Genomic DNA, 12,813 nt, shown 5'->3' with positions numbered 1-12,813 from the left:
GTTATTGCAAGCATCAATCGATAATGTTTGTTGGTACATATATTTTTCTTTCATTCTATTTTGTCAATTTCAATTATATTAATATTGTTCAAATTTGTGATGTGATTTAATATTACTATTAGTGTTGAAACTTTATATTAGTTAAAAGAATTTATCCATATATATAATAATTGAGCTGATAAACATACACACGCAAGAAGCACAAGACTAAATACTACAAATATTCAAATGATAAGAGTACATTTTAAAGATTAAGTAAAACAAATAGTTGCATAAATCACACTAATTGATCACCAGTGAAATAATAAAAAAAATATATTAAGGTTTGTTTAGAATTGATTTTAAAATGATTGAAAATACTTTTAAAAATAAAGAAAAAAAAATATTAGGGCTTGTTTAAAATTGTTTTTAAGAAGTTCTAGTCATGTGTTTTTTTGCATGAAGCAATAAAGTGATTTTTTCAGAATTTACTTGCAATTTTACTAATGATTGGTTCCAAAAGTATTTTCATCAAAAGCGCTTTCAGTCACTTTAAAAACATTTCTAAACAAGACCTTAATCAACAATAAAATTTGCAGAGAAGCCTTTGTTGCCCATTCACATATCGGCAATGGTAACCTCAACCGTGACGCCTTTTTCCATCTCTATATCAATAACCTTCTTTACCACCCATGGGGTGCTCAACAAGTCCATCACTCTTTTTGAATAAGCATCTCAAACCTATTCATGTGTTGGTGTAACAAAACAATTAACAAATAAGGGCATGTTTGGTATTCTACTTGAATCTAACTTTTTAAAGTAAAAAACAATTTTCAAGTTTTAAACCTTAAAAATTTATTTGGTAGGACTATTTAAAAAAACTGAACTCAAGACTAACACAAAAATATAGTCTATTCTTTAAAAACATAAAAAATGAGTTTTTAGAATTTTTAAACTTAAACTCATTCATTTCTTTTCTCTCCCTCCTCCCCTCTCACTCCAAATCTCTCTCTCTCTTCTTCTTTCCCTCTCCCTCTCTTTTCTTCTTTCTCTCTCATTTCTTTGTTCTCTCTCCTTTTCTTTTTTTAAACATTTTTTGTCTCTCCTCTCTATCTCGTCAAATCCTCTCTCTTCTTTCTTTTTCCTTCAATCATCTCTTACTTTTTTTCCTCCTCTCTCCTCTTTCTCCATCTCTTGCAACCCCCTCTTTTTATATATTTTTGTCTAGTTTAAGTCGTAAGATTTAAAAACTTTGAATCGCAAACCAATCAAGTTTTTGAGTCTTAAAGAAAATTGTTTTCAAGAAATGTTCTTAAGAAATATTTTGAGAAATGATAAAAAATTTCAAATAGGATACCAAACAAGCCTTAAATATTCCTAAATCATGATCATAGTTTTATTAAATTTACTAATGTGGTAGTGTTTCCTCTGTTTAAATACATTATTGGTCGCATGATTTAATGACATAAATACGTATATAATGAGTCAAAAGCAATGTTCTAAAAATCGGCCCGGGCGGCCGCCTAGGCGCTGGGCGGATGAGCCCCGACTCGATTTAGGCCAAAGCGGTTACTCAAGGCGGGGAGGATTTAGGCGGCCACCTAGGTGCTCGCTAGGCGATCTAGGCAGCTGCAAATCATAAACTTGCTGCAACTCTCGCAACAAATCTGAAAGTTTCGATGTCGTACGTAGCAGCAACGCCTCGACAATCTTCTGCAGCTTGCCGTTTGTGAATAAATGAGAGAGAGAGAGAGAGAGAGAGAGAGAGGGGAGAGACAAGGTATTTGACATTTAATCTGAAGTGGCGTGAGCTGCAGATCCATTGATTCAGTTTGAAGCTCTGCAAGGGCTCTGAAAGAGCTAAGGAAGAAGAATAAACGAAAAGGTGTAATAGAAAGGGTTATTCAATTTTCAAAGGGTCAAAATGTGTGATGATCTGGGACTCCACCTTTGGAAATGTGAAAGAGGTGAAGAGGCACACGGTTTTGAATTATGAAACCACCCACTGCTTTTTGTCTTTTCAAAAACTGTCAAAAGTTTTGAGATTTATACATAATATATATATAGACACACACACACACACACACACACACATATATATATATAGATATAGATAGGGTTTGAGGGATTTATATTATATATATAAATGTTATATGAATTATTTGGATAATGTTTTAGACCATCAAATTATGTAGATAAAATAAATAATATATGTACATAAAACATTCATGTTCTTCTATAAGAAATAACAGATTATTCAATAATTATTTACATCTGATATAGTAAGTTTAATTAATTCATATAATATATAAGAAATTTACCTAAATCCGCCTAGACCCTGCCTAGCCGCTTAAGCGCTAGGCGCCATCCCACCACCCGCCTAGGCGCTAAACGCCATCCCACTACCCGACTAGTGCTTAATGTTTTTTAGAATCTTGATCAAAAGTTAACCACTATGGGATGACTTAAGAATTGGGGACGAATTTCAAGACCCGTATTCTACACGGCATGTCTTGAGTTCAATTCATGACTCTGATAAAAATGTTTAATCCACAAAAATAATTCCATACGCTTTCCTACAAGGACATGAAAATTGTCAATACAAATGTTTATATGCATTAGGGTTTTTCACGTTCATAGGAAGATATTTCTCAGTGTGCCCGGAACATCGAGTGGTACACCACGTGTCACTATATAAGCGGTGAGATACTTGTGTTAGAAAATTAACAATTTAAAAAATAAAGCTTTCCTCCACAAAGAAAATTTCTTGTTCATAAGAGAAATTTTGCAGTCTACTTAGAACACAATCAGGTACATAAAGTGTAATAATTTAATTGGTCAAATTTCTTTTTAAAATTTGCAACCAATTATATTATTACATGAGAGGCGGTGATTCAGCATGCCCAATTCCTAATACAGCATATGACACGTGGCTAAGATTTAATCCTACGACCCAAGATGCAGTTTTGTGTTTTAAGTTGTGAAAGCCCATCTCAGCGCGGGAGGTAATTTACCTCCTAGACGACGTCGGTTTCAAGCAGCCGCAAATATGAGCCGTACGATTTCATCTTGCCCACGTGGCTTTCATGCATAAGGTAGACAGCAATGTCCCTGTCTGGCTGGATTCCGGAACCCGCTTTGTTTCGAAGTCGCTTTTCCAGTGGCAGCGCCCATAACGTATATAAAACCCGAGAGGATTTTTTTTGAAAAGGAAGAAAGTTGACTTGCCATTTAAATCTGGATTAATCGGAATCTTCTCTCCAAATATTCGAGAAATCCAATTTAGTTGCCACCTTTAAAAAGCCACCCTCACCACACCACACGTCAAAGTTCAAACACAGTTCACCGGCATTTCTTTAGCTTCAGGATTGAGTTTCACCAACCTTTCGCTGCAGGTCGGTTCTGAAAATTCTACTTCATCTGGTTTTTCTTGCTGGAATTTCAATACCCATTTGTTTGTTTCGATTTTTTCCAGCCGCCCGTTTGGTTTTCGATTGGTAAAGTTGAAAAGTTCGGAATTTTTTTATTTGGTTTGGTGGATTTAGATGATGGGTTTTCTGTAACTTTTTCTGGGATTAATACCCATTTGCTTGTTTTGATGTGTTCCTGCTGCCCCTTTTAGTTATCAACTAGTAAAGTTTTGGTTTGGTGAACTTAGAAGACGGGGTTTGTGTAATTTTTGATGGGATTAATACCTATTTGCTTGTTTTGATGCTTTCCAGCTACCCTTTTGGTTATTAATTGGTGAAGTTTGAAATGTTTAGGTTTTTCTTTTGGATTTGGTGAATTTAGTTCATGGGTTTTCTGTAAATTTTAAATTTTGATTTGGGTATCTTATTGATTCTATCTAATGTAGTTGTCAGGATGAGAAGGTTGAAATATTTCTGCTTGGCAGTTCATTTGGTTCTTCTTGCAACTCTTCAAGTTCAAGATGTGGAGTCTCATGGAGATCAGCCTTTGTCAAAGATTGCTGTTCACAAGGCAGTGTCTTCCCTTCATTCCCATGCTTATGTGAAGGCCTCCACTGCAGTTCTTGGGCTCAAGGTTAACTTCTAAATCATCCTGTTTTTCGATGAATCGTGCACTGGAAATAGGATGTCCTTATTTGTTCACAAACTCGTACTTTTGAGCACTTTGTATGTGTTTGGTATTGATGCAACTTTTTCCCCAACTCAATAATTTAGGGGCAGTATGTGGAATGGTTGACATTGGAGTTCAGTTCTCCACACCCTTCAAATGATGACTGGATTGGAGTGTTTTCTCCTGCCAATTTCAGGTTAGTAAATGGAACTTTGTTTGTCTCAAGCCAACTGTTGGAAGCTCTAGCATGCTTTTTTCTCGGACGAATTGCTTCTCTTTATTTCTTTATCGTATATTGAATAGAATTGATAGCATTGGATGGACTTACTTGAATTTGCAGCGCTTCGACCTGCCCTGCGGAAACTAAAAGCTCTTCTGCTCCATTTTTGTGTTCAGCACCTATAAAGGTTAGCATAGTGCTGCTGCTTTTCCATGGCCTCCAAGCATGCTTTTCGTTGAAGTGGATCCAGATATAGAGATTTGATCTCATATAATTTTTTGCTTTTTTGCAGTATCAGTACGCGAACTACACAAGTCCAAGGTACAAAGATACCGGGAAAGGCTCCTTGAAACTGCAGTTGATTAACCAGAGATCAGACTTCGCTTTTGCACTATTCTCGGGTGGTTTATCAGAGGTATGCTATTTTTTTTAGAGAACCACTGGTTGCTGCTATCTGTCGCCTTCGTACTTTGCCTTACATTCATTTTTCTAAATAGTGGATAAAATAAACATTTGGCCCTTGGTTTATGGAGATTTCGTAAGATAATAGTTTCTCTACGAACTGCTATTTTTCCCAGCTATGTAATTGTCCCTTGCTTCAATCTCTGTAATTGTTACCTGCCTGTTTTATAAAATAGCCGAAGCTGGTGGCAGTGTCAAATAAAGTTGCATTCGCAAATCCGAAAGCTCCAGTTTATCCACGCCTAGCGCAAGGAAAATTGTGGAATGAAGTAAGTACACTTTCTTCTTGGAGATATTCTCTTGGTGTACAGAAAACTATGTTGCAGTGATGTCTCCCCCACACTTTCACTTCTATTTTTTCCATCGAAATGCTTTTCTTCGTGAACAAGCTTGTGTTCGTAATTTCTCAAGGAAACAATCCGTCTGACTTGATATTTAGATGACTGTAACATGGACAAGTGGATATGACATCGTGGAAGCAACCCCTTTTGTTGAGTGGGGTATAAAAGGAGAAGACCGTGTGAAATCCCCAGCTGGGACATTGAACTTCGACCGCAACACCATGTGTGGTGTGTTTGCTCTCTCTCTCTCTCTCTCTCTCTCTCTCTCTCTCTCTCTCTCTCTTCGGGGGGATGGATGAAAGTGCATCACCTGACTATGCCTTAACCATGTACGTTCTACAAACACAGGTGCACCGGCAAAGACAGTGGGGTGGCGAGATCCTGGATTTATACACACTGCTTTTCTGAAGGAATTGTGGCCCAACACAGTGTATGCTACATTTTCTTCTAAAATATTTTGTTGCTCTCTTGATTTTATATCGATTTTAAATTTTTAGCACGTCTTCTGCCTTCTAAGATTCATTTTTTAGATCTATTGATTAAGGAGTCCGCTGTTCATGAACATGATTCTTGATAATTTGCAGGTACACCTACAAGGTTGGACACAGATTGCCAAATGGTTCCCATATTTTGAGTCAAGAATACAAGTTCAGAGCATCTCCATATCCTGGTCATAATTCTGTTCAACGCATTGTCATCTTCGGTGACATGGGAAAGGTTTCGACTCTCTTCAAGTTTTGGTTTAATGTCGTAGTTTTTGTTAATTTCTAACATAATCAACTCAACAAACTTACTAGCAGTTTCTTAAGTCCTTTGCCTAATGGTATACCTTGTAGGATGAAGCTGATGGATCCAATGAATATAACCAATACCAGCGTGGCTCTCTCAACACTACTAAGCAGCTAATCCAAGACTTAGAGAAAATTGATATCGTTTTCCACATTGGGGATATCTGTTACGCAAATGGATACCTTTCGCAGTGGGACCAATTCACGGCACAGGTTGAGCCGATAGCATCTGCTGTTCCTTACATGATCGCAAGGTCTGTCGCTACAATACGCTTGCACAGTTTGTTTAAAATTTACTTTCTTCCCTTGATCTTATGTGCTGATCTGAGATTTGTTCGTCCAGCGGTAATCATGAGCGTGACTGGCCAGGCTCAGGATCCTTCTATGGGACCACGGATTCAGGCGGGGAATGCGGTGTCTTGGCCCAGACCATGTTTTATGTCCCTGCTGAAAACAGGGCTAAGTTCTGGTACGGAACAATTCGAAACCAACTTGTTACATAGGGCGAGAACTAGTCTTGAACGATTTTATTGTTAATTTTCCAGGTATTCCACTGACTATGGCATGTTCCGGTTCTGCATTGCGGACACAGAACACGATTGGAGGGAGGGAACAGAGCAATACAAGTTCATTGAGGAGTGCCTAGCATCAGTCGATAGACAAAAGCAACCATGGCTGATCTTTCTGGCTCATCGCGTGCTAGGTTATTCTTCTGCAAGCTTTTATGTCGCCGAAGGATCATTTGAGGAACCAATGGGAAGGGAAAGCCTTCAGAAATTATGGCAGAAGTACAAAGTTGACCTCGCTGTATACGGCCATGTGCACAACTACGAAAGGAGTTGCCCCATTTATCAGGTACGCCAAAAATTCTACACATTACTTGCCTGTGACTGATATATGTTGATCTTTGATTCGAAATTGGACCGTCATTCTATTTCCCTTTGGCAGAATATCTGCACCAGTAAGGAGCAGCACAATTACAAGGGTAACTTGAATGGCACGATACATGTGGTTGCTGGTGGCGGAGGAGCGAGTCTTGCAACCTTTGCTCCTGTTCAAACGGAATGGAGTATCTTCAAGGACTATGATTACGGGTTTGTCAAACTGACAGCGTTTGATCGCTCGAACCTATTGTTCGAGTACAAGAAGAGCAAGGACGGAAAGGTCTACGATTCGTTCAGAATATCAAGGGAGTACAAGGACATCTTGGCCTGCTCTGTTGATAGTTGCCCGAGTACAACTCTGGCATCTTGAATTTGTTTTGAGTTTTCAAGTTTGAGAGTAGTGATCGTGTGCTCGTGTATACAAGAAAGCTGTTGTTCCTTTCTTCCCTTCAGTTTAATGACAAATTGACAGCTTCTTCGTATGTAATTTTTATTTTATTTATTTTTGCTGAAAAAAAATCCGAAAATGATACCAAAATTTAACCAATTAAAACAAAGGCTTGAAATTGGTTCTGAAATTGTAGATCTGCGCGTAGCTACGTTGGCTATAAGTAGCAACTCCGACGAGAACAAAAATCCTGCAACCGAAAATTGAAACGACGTAATAAGGGAAAGTTGTCACATACAACGGTTGTATACAACTCTCTCGTAGTCGCCTCTTACATGACCGTGAGTTGTGACGGGTTATTGTGAGCAGAACACTGTATAAGCACATTAACGAGAGAAGCTGACAGTAACGGTAAATGAAAAGCACTGTCAAAAATGCTTTGCCGAAAGACAGAGACTTGTGTGAGGAAAGGTTACAAACATCAAGCAAATAAGTCAAAGAAGCTGAGAGTAATGGTAAATGAAAATAACTGCTCATTGATTGCTTAAAATCGGATTACTTGTATTAATATTCAGCCATTATTTGTCAAAGAATTACAGAAATTCAGACGGTTTGGAAAAAAGGTGGTGACATTTATGTACCTGGATACCCAAGCAGTTCTTCGTTCCACTACATCAGTCACGACCTGCAAGTATGATAAGGTTTGCTAGGCTGAGTTGGCTCTTTATTCAACAACTCAAGAGAAAAACCGAGGCAGTTCTTCGTTCCACTGCATCAGATATAGAAATCTTCTTGTTTGTGACAATTATACATCAAGTAAATATGATCGTCAAACTCATGGATTCTCCTCATCCTTATCTAGCGATCAGAGTTTTCGTACTCCCAAAGAACTTCTTGTCACATACAGTCCTCTGCAACAGAAGAATCCTCCAACAATGTGATTGTTAACACAAGCAAGCCAGAGCTCTTACTGGTCATACATCTCCTTCGACGCCCAATGACATAATGTTTCAATACAATCTCTAAACCATATCAACCATGATTGGTGTCAGGTATCGAAGAACTAACCACTTGTGTTGTTCATTCAGCCGGAGAATTCAAATCCACAGAGGGTGCCGTGTTCCTTCTCCTCATTTCCCTTTTTAGTTTCTGAAATGCAGTTGAGCTGGGAGCAGAAGCTCAAATTGACAAAACCCGCTCCCGCCACTGACTTGAGTTCATGCATTCAGACCAGCCCAATTCTTGAACGCAACAAGTGCTTCCATTTTTTTGAAATTTCGCTTTCTCAACTTTGCCACTTTAAGCTTCTTATGGGTTTCCATGAATGCCTGCTTGTACCTCCACTTATCCACAAAGACTTTCATCTCTTGAGATTTCTCGACAACTTGCATTACTGCATCGAAAAAGCCTCCCTTAACAAGAGCATAGAGGAATGCATCAACCATATGGTGGTCAAATTTAATACCCTTCTCTCCATCAACCGAAACATTTCTCTTCACCTCATGCCATAGCATCAGCACACTGAAATATTTCTCCATAGAAACATACCCACTAATTAATGATAAATATGTCTGTTCATTAGGCTTATGCTGCAAGAAAATCATCCTTCTAAAAGTCCTCCTCGCATCTTCTAGTCGCCCAGCTTTACAAAAGGCGTGAATAATTGAGTTCCAGTCATGGGTACCCACTTCAACTCGAGGGTCCTCAACAACCTCATCTAAGAAGGCAGCCATTAGCTCTGGCCGATGATTCTCCATTAAACCTGTCATTATGGTTAGGTAACTGCCCTTTAAGTCAGATATTCTTGCTTCTCTCATGTCCCTAAACAAAGAAAAGGCCGACTGAAAATCTTGACTTGACATGGATGCTTCGATTAGAGCATCATATGTCCCCATATCCAACTCGAGCCCCAAATTACTAATGTCCATGACCAGTTGAGTGGCTTCAGCAGTTCTATGCTCTTTGCAATAAGCTTTCAAAATTGGCACATACACACCAAGCCCCAAAGAACCCCCCTGAGCATTCATTTCATCGAGAATGCTGTGCGCCTTATCTGATAATCCAATACTAACACAGGCATTAACAATACCATACCCAACTGATCTATCAACATCAACTCTTGAAGACTCTAACTTTTGAGCTTCGATGATCAATGTCGCTAACTCCTTCACACCTGTATTTGCAAGATACCCTTTAACAACTTCACAATAAGTTTCTTCACCCAAATTCAAACATTCGCCATCTCCTTCACTCAGACAACGCAGAATAGATGCTGAAACAGATTCTAATTTCCCGGACTTAACATAGCCTTTAATCAAACTACTCCGAAACATCCTTTTATCCGAAAAACCAAACCCACCCATCAATCCCTCTAACTCGGTTATTTTTTCCTCCAGACCCTTCAATGCGTACAAATAAGCAAGAAAACCAAAACTCGACTCATCAGGGCGAACACCCAAAACCGCCATCGTCTCAACAACTTTCTCGGCATCACTCACTGATTCAAGCTCACGACAGCACCCCTCCAACGCCGCATTACAAGCAGCCAAACCTGGTTTCATAAACTCCAACTTCTCATCCAAAGCAATCCTACAATTCTCTTCAAAAACCCGTAAAAACGCTACAAAGTTACCATTTTTCCTACTGATCTCAACCAGAACACTGCCCCACACACTAAACGGCAAGAAAAACCGGTTCTTGAACATGCATTTAACCAAAGCAAAAGCAGGGGCAGCAGTATTGGCACATTTCATAGCATCCAACACAACCCCAACAGTTTTAAACTCCAAAAATCCTGGGTTTTTCTCCACGACATAAACAGTCGTGGCAAAAGCCCTCTTGAGATTGTGAACGTCCCCGAGCGAGGACAAATGGGTAATTAGAGAATTGGTGAGGGACTTACTGGGGAAGGCGGAGGTGCCGGTGAAGGTCTTGAAGGACTTCCAGGCCTCATCGGTGTCGTGGGTTATGAGGGACTTGTGGAGGGCGGTCTCGAGGGCGGCGATGTGGTCGGGGGAGAGGGTTTTGGGCGGCGGGGTTGGGAGGTCGCCGTGGGATTGGAGGGAGGAGGAGGGAGGTGGGTCCCTCTTGAGGGAAAAGATTGAAGGTTGAAGGAAGGAGTAGAGGGTTGGGATTTCAGGTGTTGAGGAGAAGGCTCTTCCTCTTCTGTGGGGAAGAACATGAGTGAGAGCTTCTAGTTTTCTCCACATTCTCTCATCCAAAGATTCAAACTTTTTTCTTTCTTCCTCTTTGCTCTGCAATCTGGATTAGTAATTTACAGAACTCATCATCTTTGGAAAAATTTGGAAGTGCCCCTCAATTATAGACTTGTTTATACTTTTGCCCTATGAACTTGAATTTTGTTTTCAGCTCCTCTAAATTTTCTAATTTTCCCAATGTTCATCCGATAATTAGTATTTGTCATTGTTCAGTTCACTAACGATTGCGTGATTGGTTGTATGAGAAGGTTGAGTTTACTCTTACATCTAACAAGAAACGCTCTATTTATTACGGGTAAATAACAAATAATTTATAGTAAGTAACTACGACATGTGGCTCAATGGATAAGTGAAAAAGTGCGAACAGCAGTTTCAGTAAGGAAAAAAAAGAGATCCCAGTTCGATATTTGTAAGCTATGAATCTGCTTGATCGTGACGTAAGTTTCAATTCTTCTCTTAAAAATTCTCATAACTCAAAACCTTTTTTTTTTTATTATTATTATTTTTTTTTTTTATGAATGTAGCATTTTGTTGACGTATATAACTTTACAAGTTTGTTATCTGCATTATATGTGATCAAATGAACAATAGCTAGTATTTAAAAAAAAAAAAAAAATTACCGCAAATGTTAAGTCGTCCTCACCTGCCTTGCCAATTGCCACTCTCTTTTCTCCTGCAATCCCCTTTATCAATTATATTTATGAATTTCCACCGCCTAGCCATATGGATTTTCCACCAAAAGACTAATCGGTGTGGAAAGACTTCCACATGTAGATACCAGTCTACCAACATGTGTGGTGTAAAATGTAAGAACATATCTAAATTTGTTTTTGTAAGCAAGTTGATAAGTTGTGAATTGTGATGGAACATGAAGACCCTTAATTCAAAGTCTTCGCTGCATATGGATTTTCACAACCCATCACAATTAGGTACCAGTTGTGTTGACGAGGGACCTGCAAACTTGTAAATGGGGTTGTGAACAATCGCCACTCATTTCAGTTACCCTTTTTTCTTTTCTTCATCCGACAACTTTCGTCTTTAGCTCTCCTGCCTATATCGATAATCTTTTCCTATAAATTTTGATATCGTACTAATTTTAGTAGCTAAACATCTTACCAACAAAGCAATGAAAAATTGTGTGTCATAATGGATAGCCATTGTCACCGCAGTATTGCTCACTATTTGTTCTCTTCCTGCGTCTTGGGTGGGTCATGATTGCTGCCAATGGGAAGGTATTTCATGCAACAACAGCACTAGCCATGTCGTGAAGATTGACCTCCGAAATCCATATGACGGTGAGGATGAAAAGTGGATAAATGCTTGCTTGGGAGGTAAGATAAATGCTTCTCTGTTGAGCTTGAAACATTTAAATTACCTGGACTTGAGCCAGAATTGGTTTGATAGCAATCATAGTGCATTGGAAGAAATTTGCTTACTATGTTGGTGTTGCTTACCGGAAACAATAAATATATTTATTTAGTACACCTACCTTCAAACGCTGGAATAGCTCAGCTGGTTAGAGCGTGTGGCTGTTAACCACAAGGTCGGAGGTTCGAACCCTCCTTCTAGCGCCCTTTTTGAAAGTTTTTGTTTTTTTTTTTTTAGATTTTAATTTTAAAGTAACTTTTTTAAATTTATTTTCATTTTGGACTTTGAATTTATTTTAATTTTGAAGTAATTTTTTCTAGCGCCCTTTTTGAAAGTTTTTGTTTTTTTTTTTTAGATTTTAATTTTAAAGTAACTTTTTTAAATTTATTTTCATTTTGGATTTTGAATTTATTTTAATTTTGAAGTAATTTTTTCAAACAAGCGAAGTTTTTGTTTTTTTGTTTTTAGATTTTAATTTTAAAGTAACTTTTAAAAATTTATTTTAATTTTGGATTGTGAATTTATTTTAATTTTGAAGTAATTTTTTCAAATAAGCGGTACACTAAGGGGTGCACGAGTAAGTTAAGTCCTCATAATTGGTGAGCCATAATAATATGATGATTTAACTTCTTTAATTTATTTTAATTTTGAAGTAACTTTTTCAAATAAGTGATACACTAAGGGGGTGCGGAAGTAAACTAAGTTCTCATAATTGACGAGCCATGATAATATGGTTATTTTAATTCTAAAGTAACTGTTTTCGTTTTGTATTTTTTAGATTTTAATTTCAAAGTAACTTCTTTAATATATTTTAATTTTGAAGTAATTTTTCAAATAAACGATATACTAAAAAGGTGATAAAGTAAGCTAAACTCTCATAATTAACGAGCCATATTAATATAGTTATTTTAATTTTAAAGTAATTTTTTGTTTTTTAATTGTTTTTTTTTTAGATTTTAATTTTAAAGTAACTTCTTTAATTTATTTTATTTTTGAAGTAACTTTTTCAAATAAACAATACATTAAAAAGGTGCGGGAGTAAGCTAAACCCTCATAATTGACGAGCCATAATAATATAGTTATTT

The 12,813-nt window shown here is 37.7% G+C and overlaps 2 protein-coding genes and 1 non-coding gene across 3 annotated transcripts; 2 read left to right on the top strand and 1 right to left on the bottom strand.

Moving 5' to 3' along the window:
- Positions 1–3,167: 3,167 nt before the first annotated feature.
- On the top strand, positions 3,168–7,236 carry LOC125477626 (probable inactive purple acid phosphatase 1). Its single transcript, XM_048584968.1, has 13 exons — positions 3,168–3,374; positions 3,836–4,023; positions 4,164–4,255; positions 4,400–4,466; positions 4,572–4,694; positions 4,918–5,010; positions 5,181–5,310; positions 5,431–5,512; positions 5,667–5,799; positions 5,919–6,124; positions 6,214–6,339; positions 6,416–6,725; positions 6,819–7,236. Exons 2-13 carry the CDS (start codon positions 3,844–3,846, stop codon positions 7,122–7,124), a joined length of 1,848 nt encoding a protein of 615 aa, XP_048440925.1. The 5' UTR covers positions 3,168–3,374; positions 3,836–3,843; the 3' UTR covers positions 7,125–7,236.
- Positions 7,237–7,682: 446 nt separating this feature from the next.
- On the bottom strand, positions 7,683–10,487 carry LOC125477625 (pentatricopeptide repeat-containing protein At1g69290). The gene has a single exon (XM_048584967.1). The coding sequence runs from the start codon at positions 10,349–10,351 to the stop codon at positions 8,360–8,362; it is 1,992 nt and encodes a 663-aa protein (XP_048440924.1). The 5' UTR covers positions 10,352–10,487; the 3' UTR covers positions 7,683–8,359.
- Positions 10,488–11,857: 1,370 nt separating this feature from the next.
- On the top strand, positions 11,858–11,931 carry TRNAN-GUU. Its single transcript has one exon. It is a non-coding gene; the product is annotated as a tRNA-Asn (tRNA).
- Positions 11,932–12,813: the final 882 nt, after the last annotated feature.

This window comes from the organism of the source record quoted next, unplaced genomic scaffold (genome assembly GCF_019419815.1).
Source record: "Pyrus x bretschneideri cultivar Hongxiangsu unplaced genomic scaffold, Pyrus_bretschneideri_v1 Contig22, whole genome shotgun sequence".
NCBI lineage: Eukaryota > Viridiplantae > Streptophyta > Magnoliopsida > Rosales > Rosaceae > Pyrus > Pyrus x bretschneideri.
This window is presented reverse-complemented; position numbering and strand designations above follow the sequence as displayed.

Excerpts from the sequence above, each read along its gene's own strand:
- LOC125477626 (XM_048584968.1), top strand. The coding sequence starts at position 3,844 with ATGAGAAGGTTGAAATATTTCTGCTTGGCAGTTCATTTGGTTCTTCTT. Across the intron at positions 4,467-4,571 it reads TGTGTTCAGCACCTATAAAG|TATCAGTACGCGAACTACAC; the intron begins GTTAGCATAGTG and ends GCTTTTTTGCAG. Across the intron at positions 5,011-5,180 it reads AAGGAAAATTGTGGAATGAA|ATGACTGTAACATGGACAAG; the intron begins GTAAGTACACTT and ends CTTGATATTTAG.
- LOC125477625 (XM_048584967.1), bottom strand. The coding sequence starts at position 10,351 with ATGTGGAGAAAACTAGAAGCTCTCACTCATGTTCTTCCCCACAGAAGA.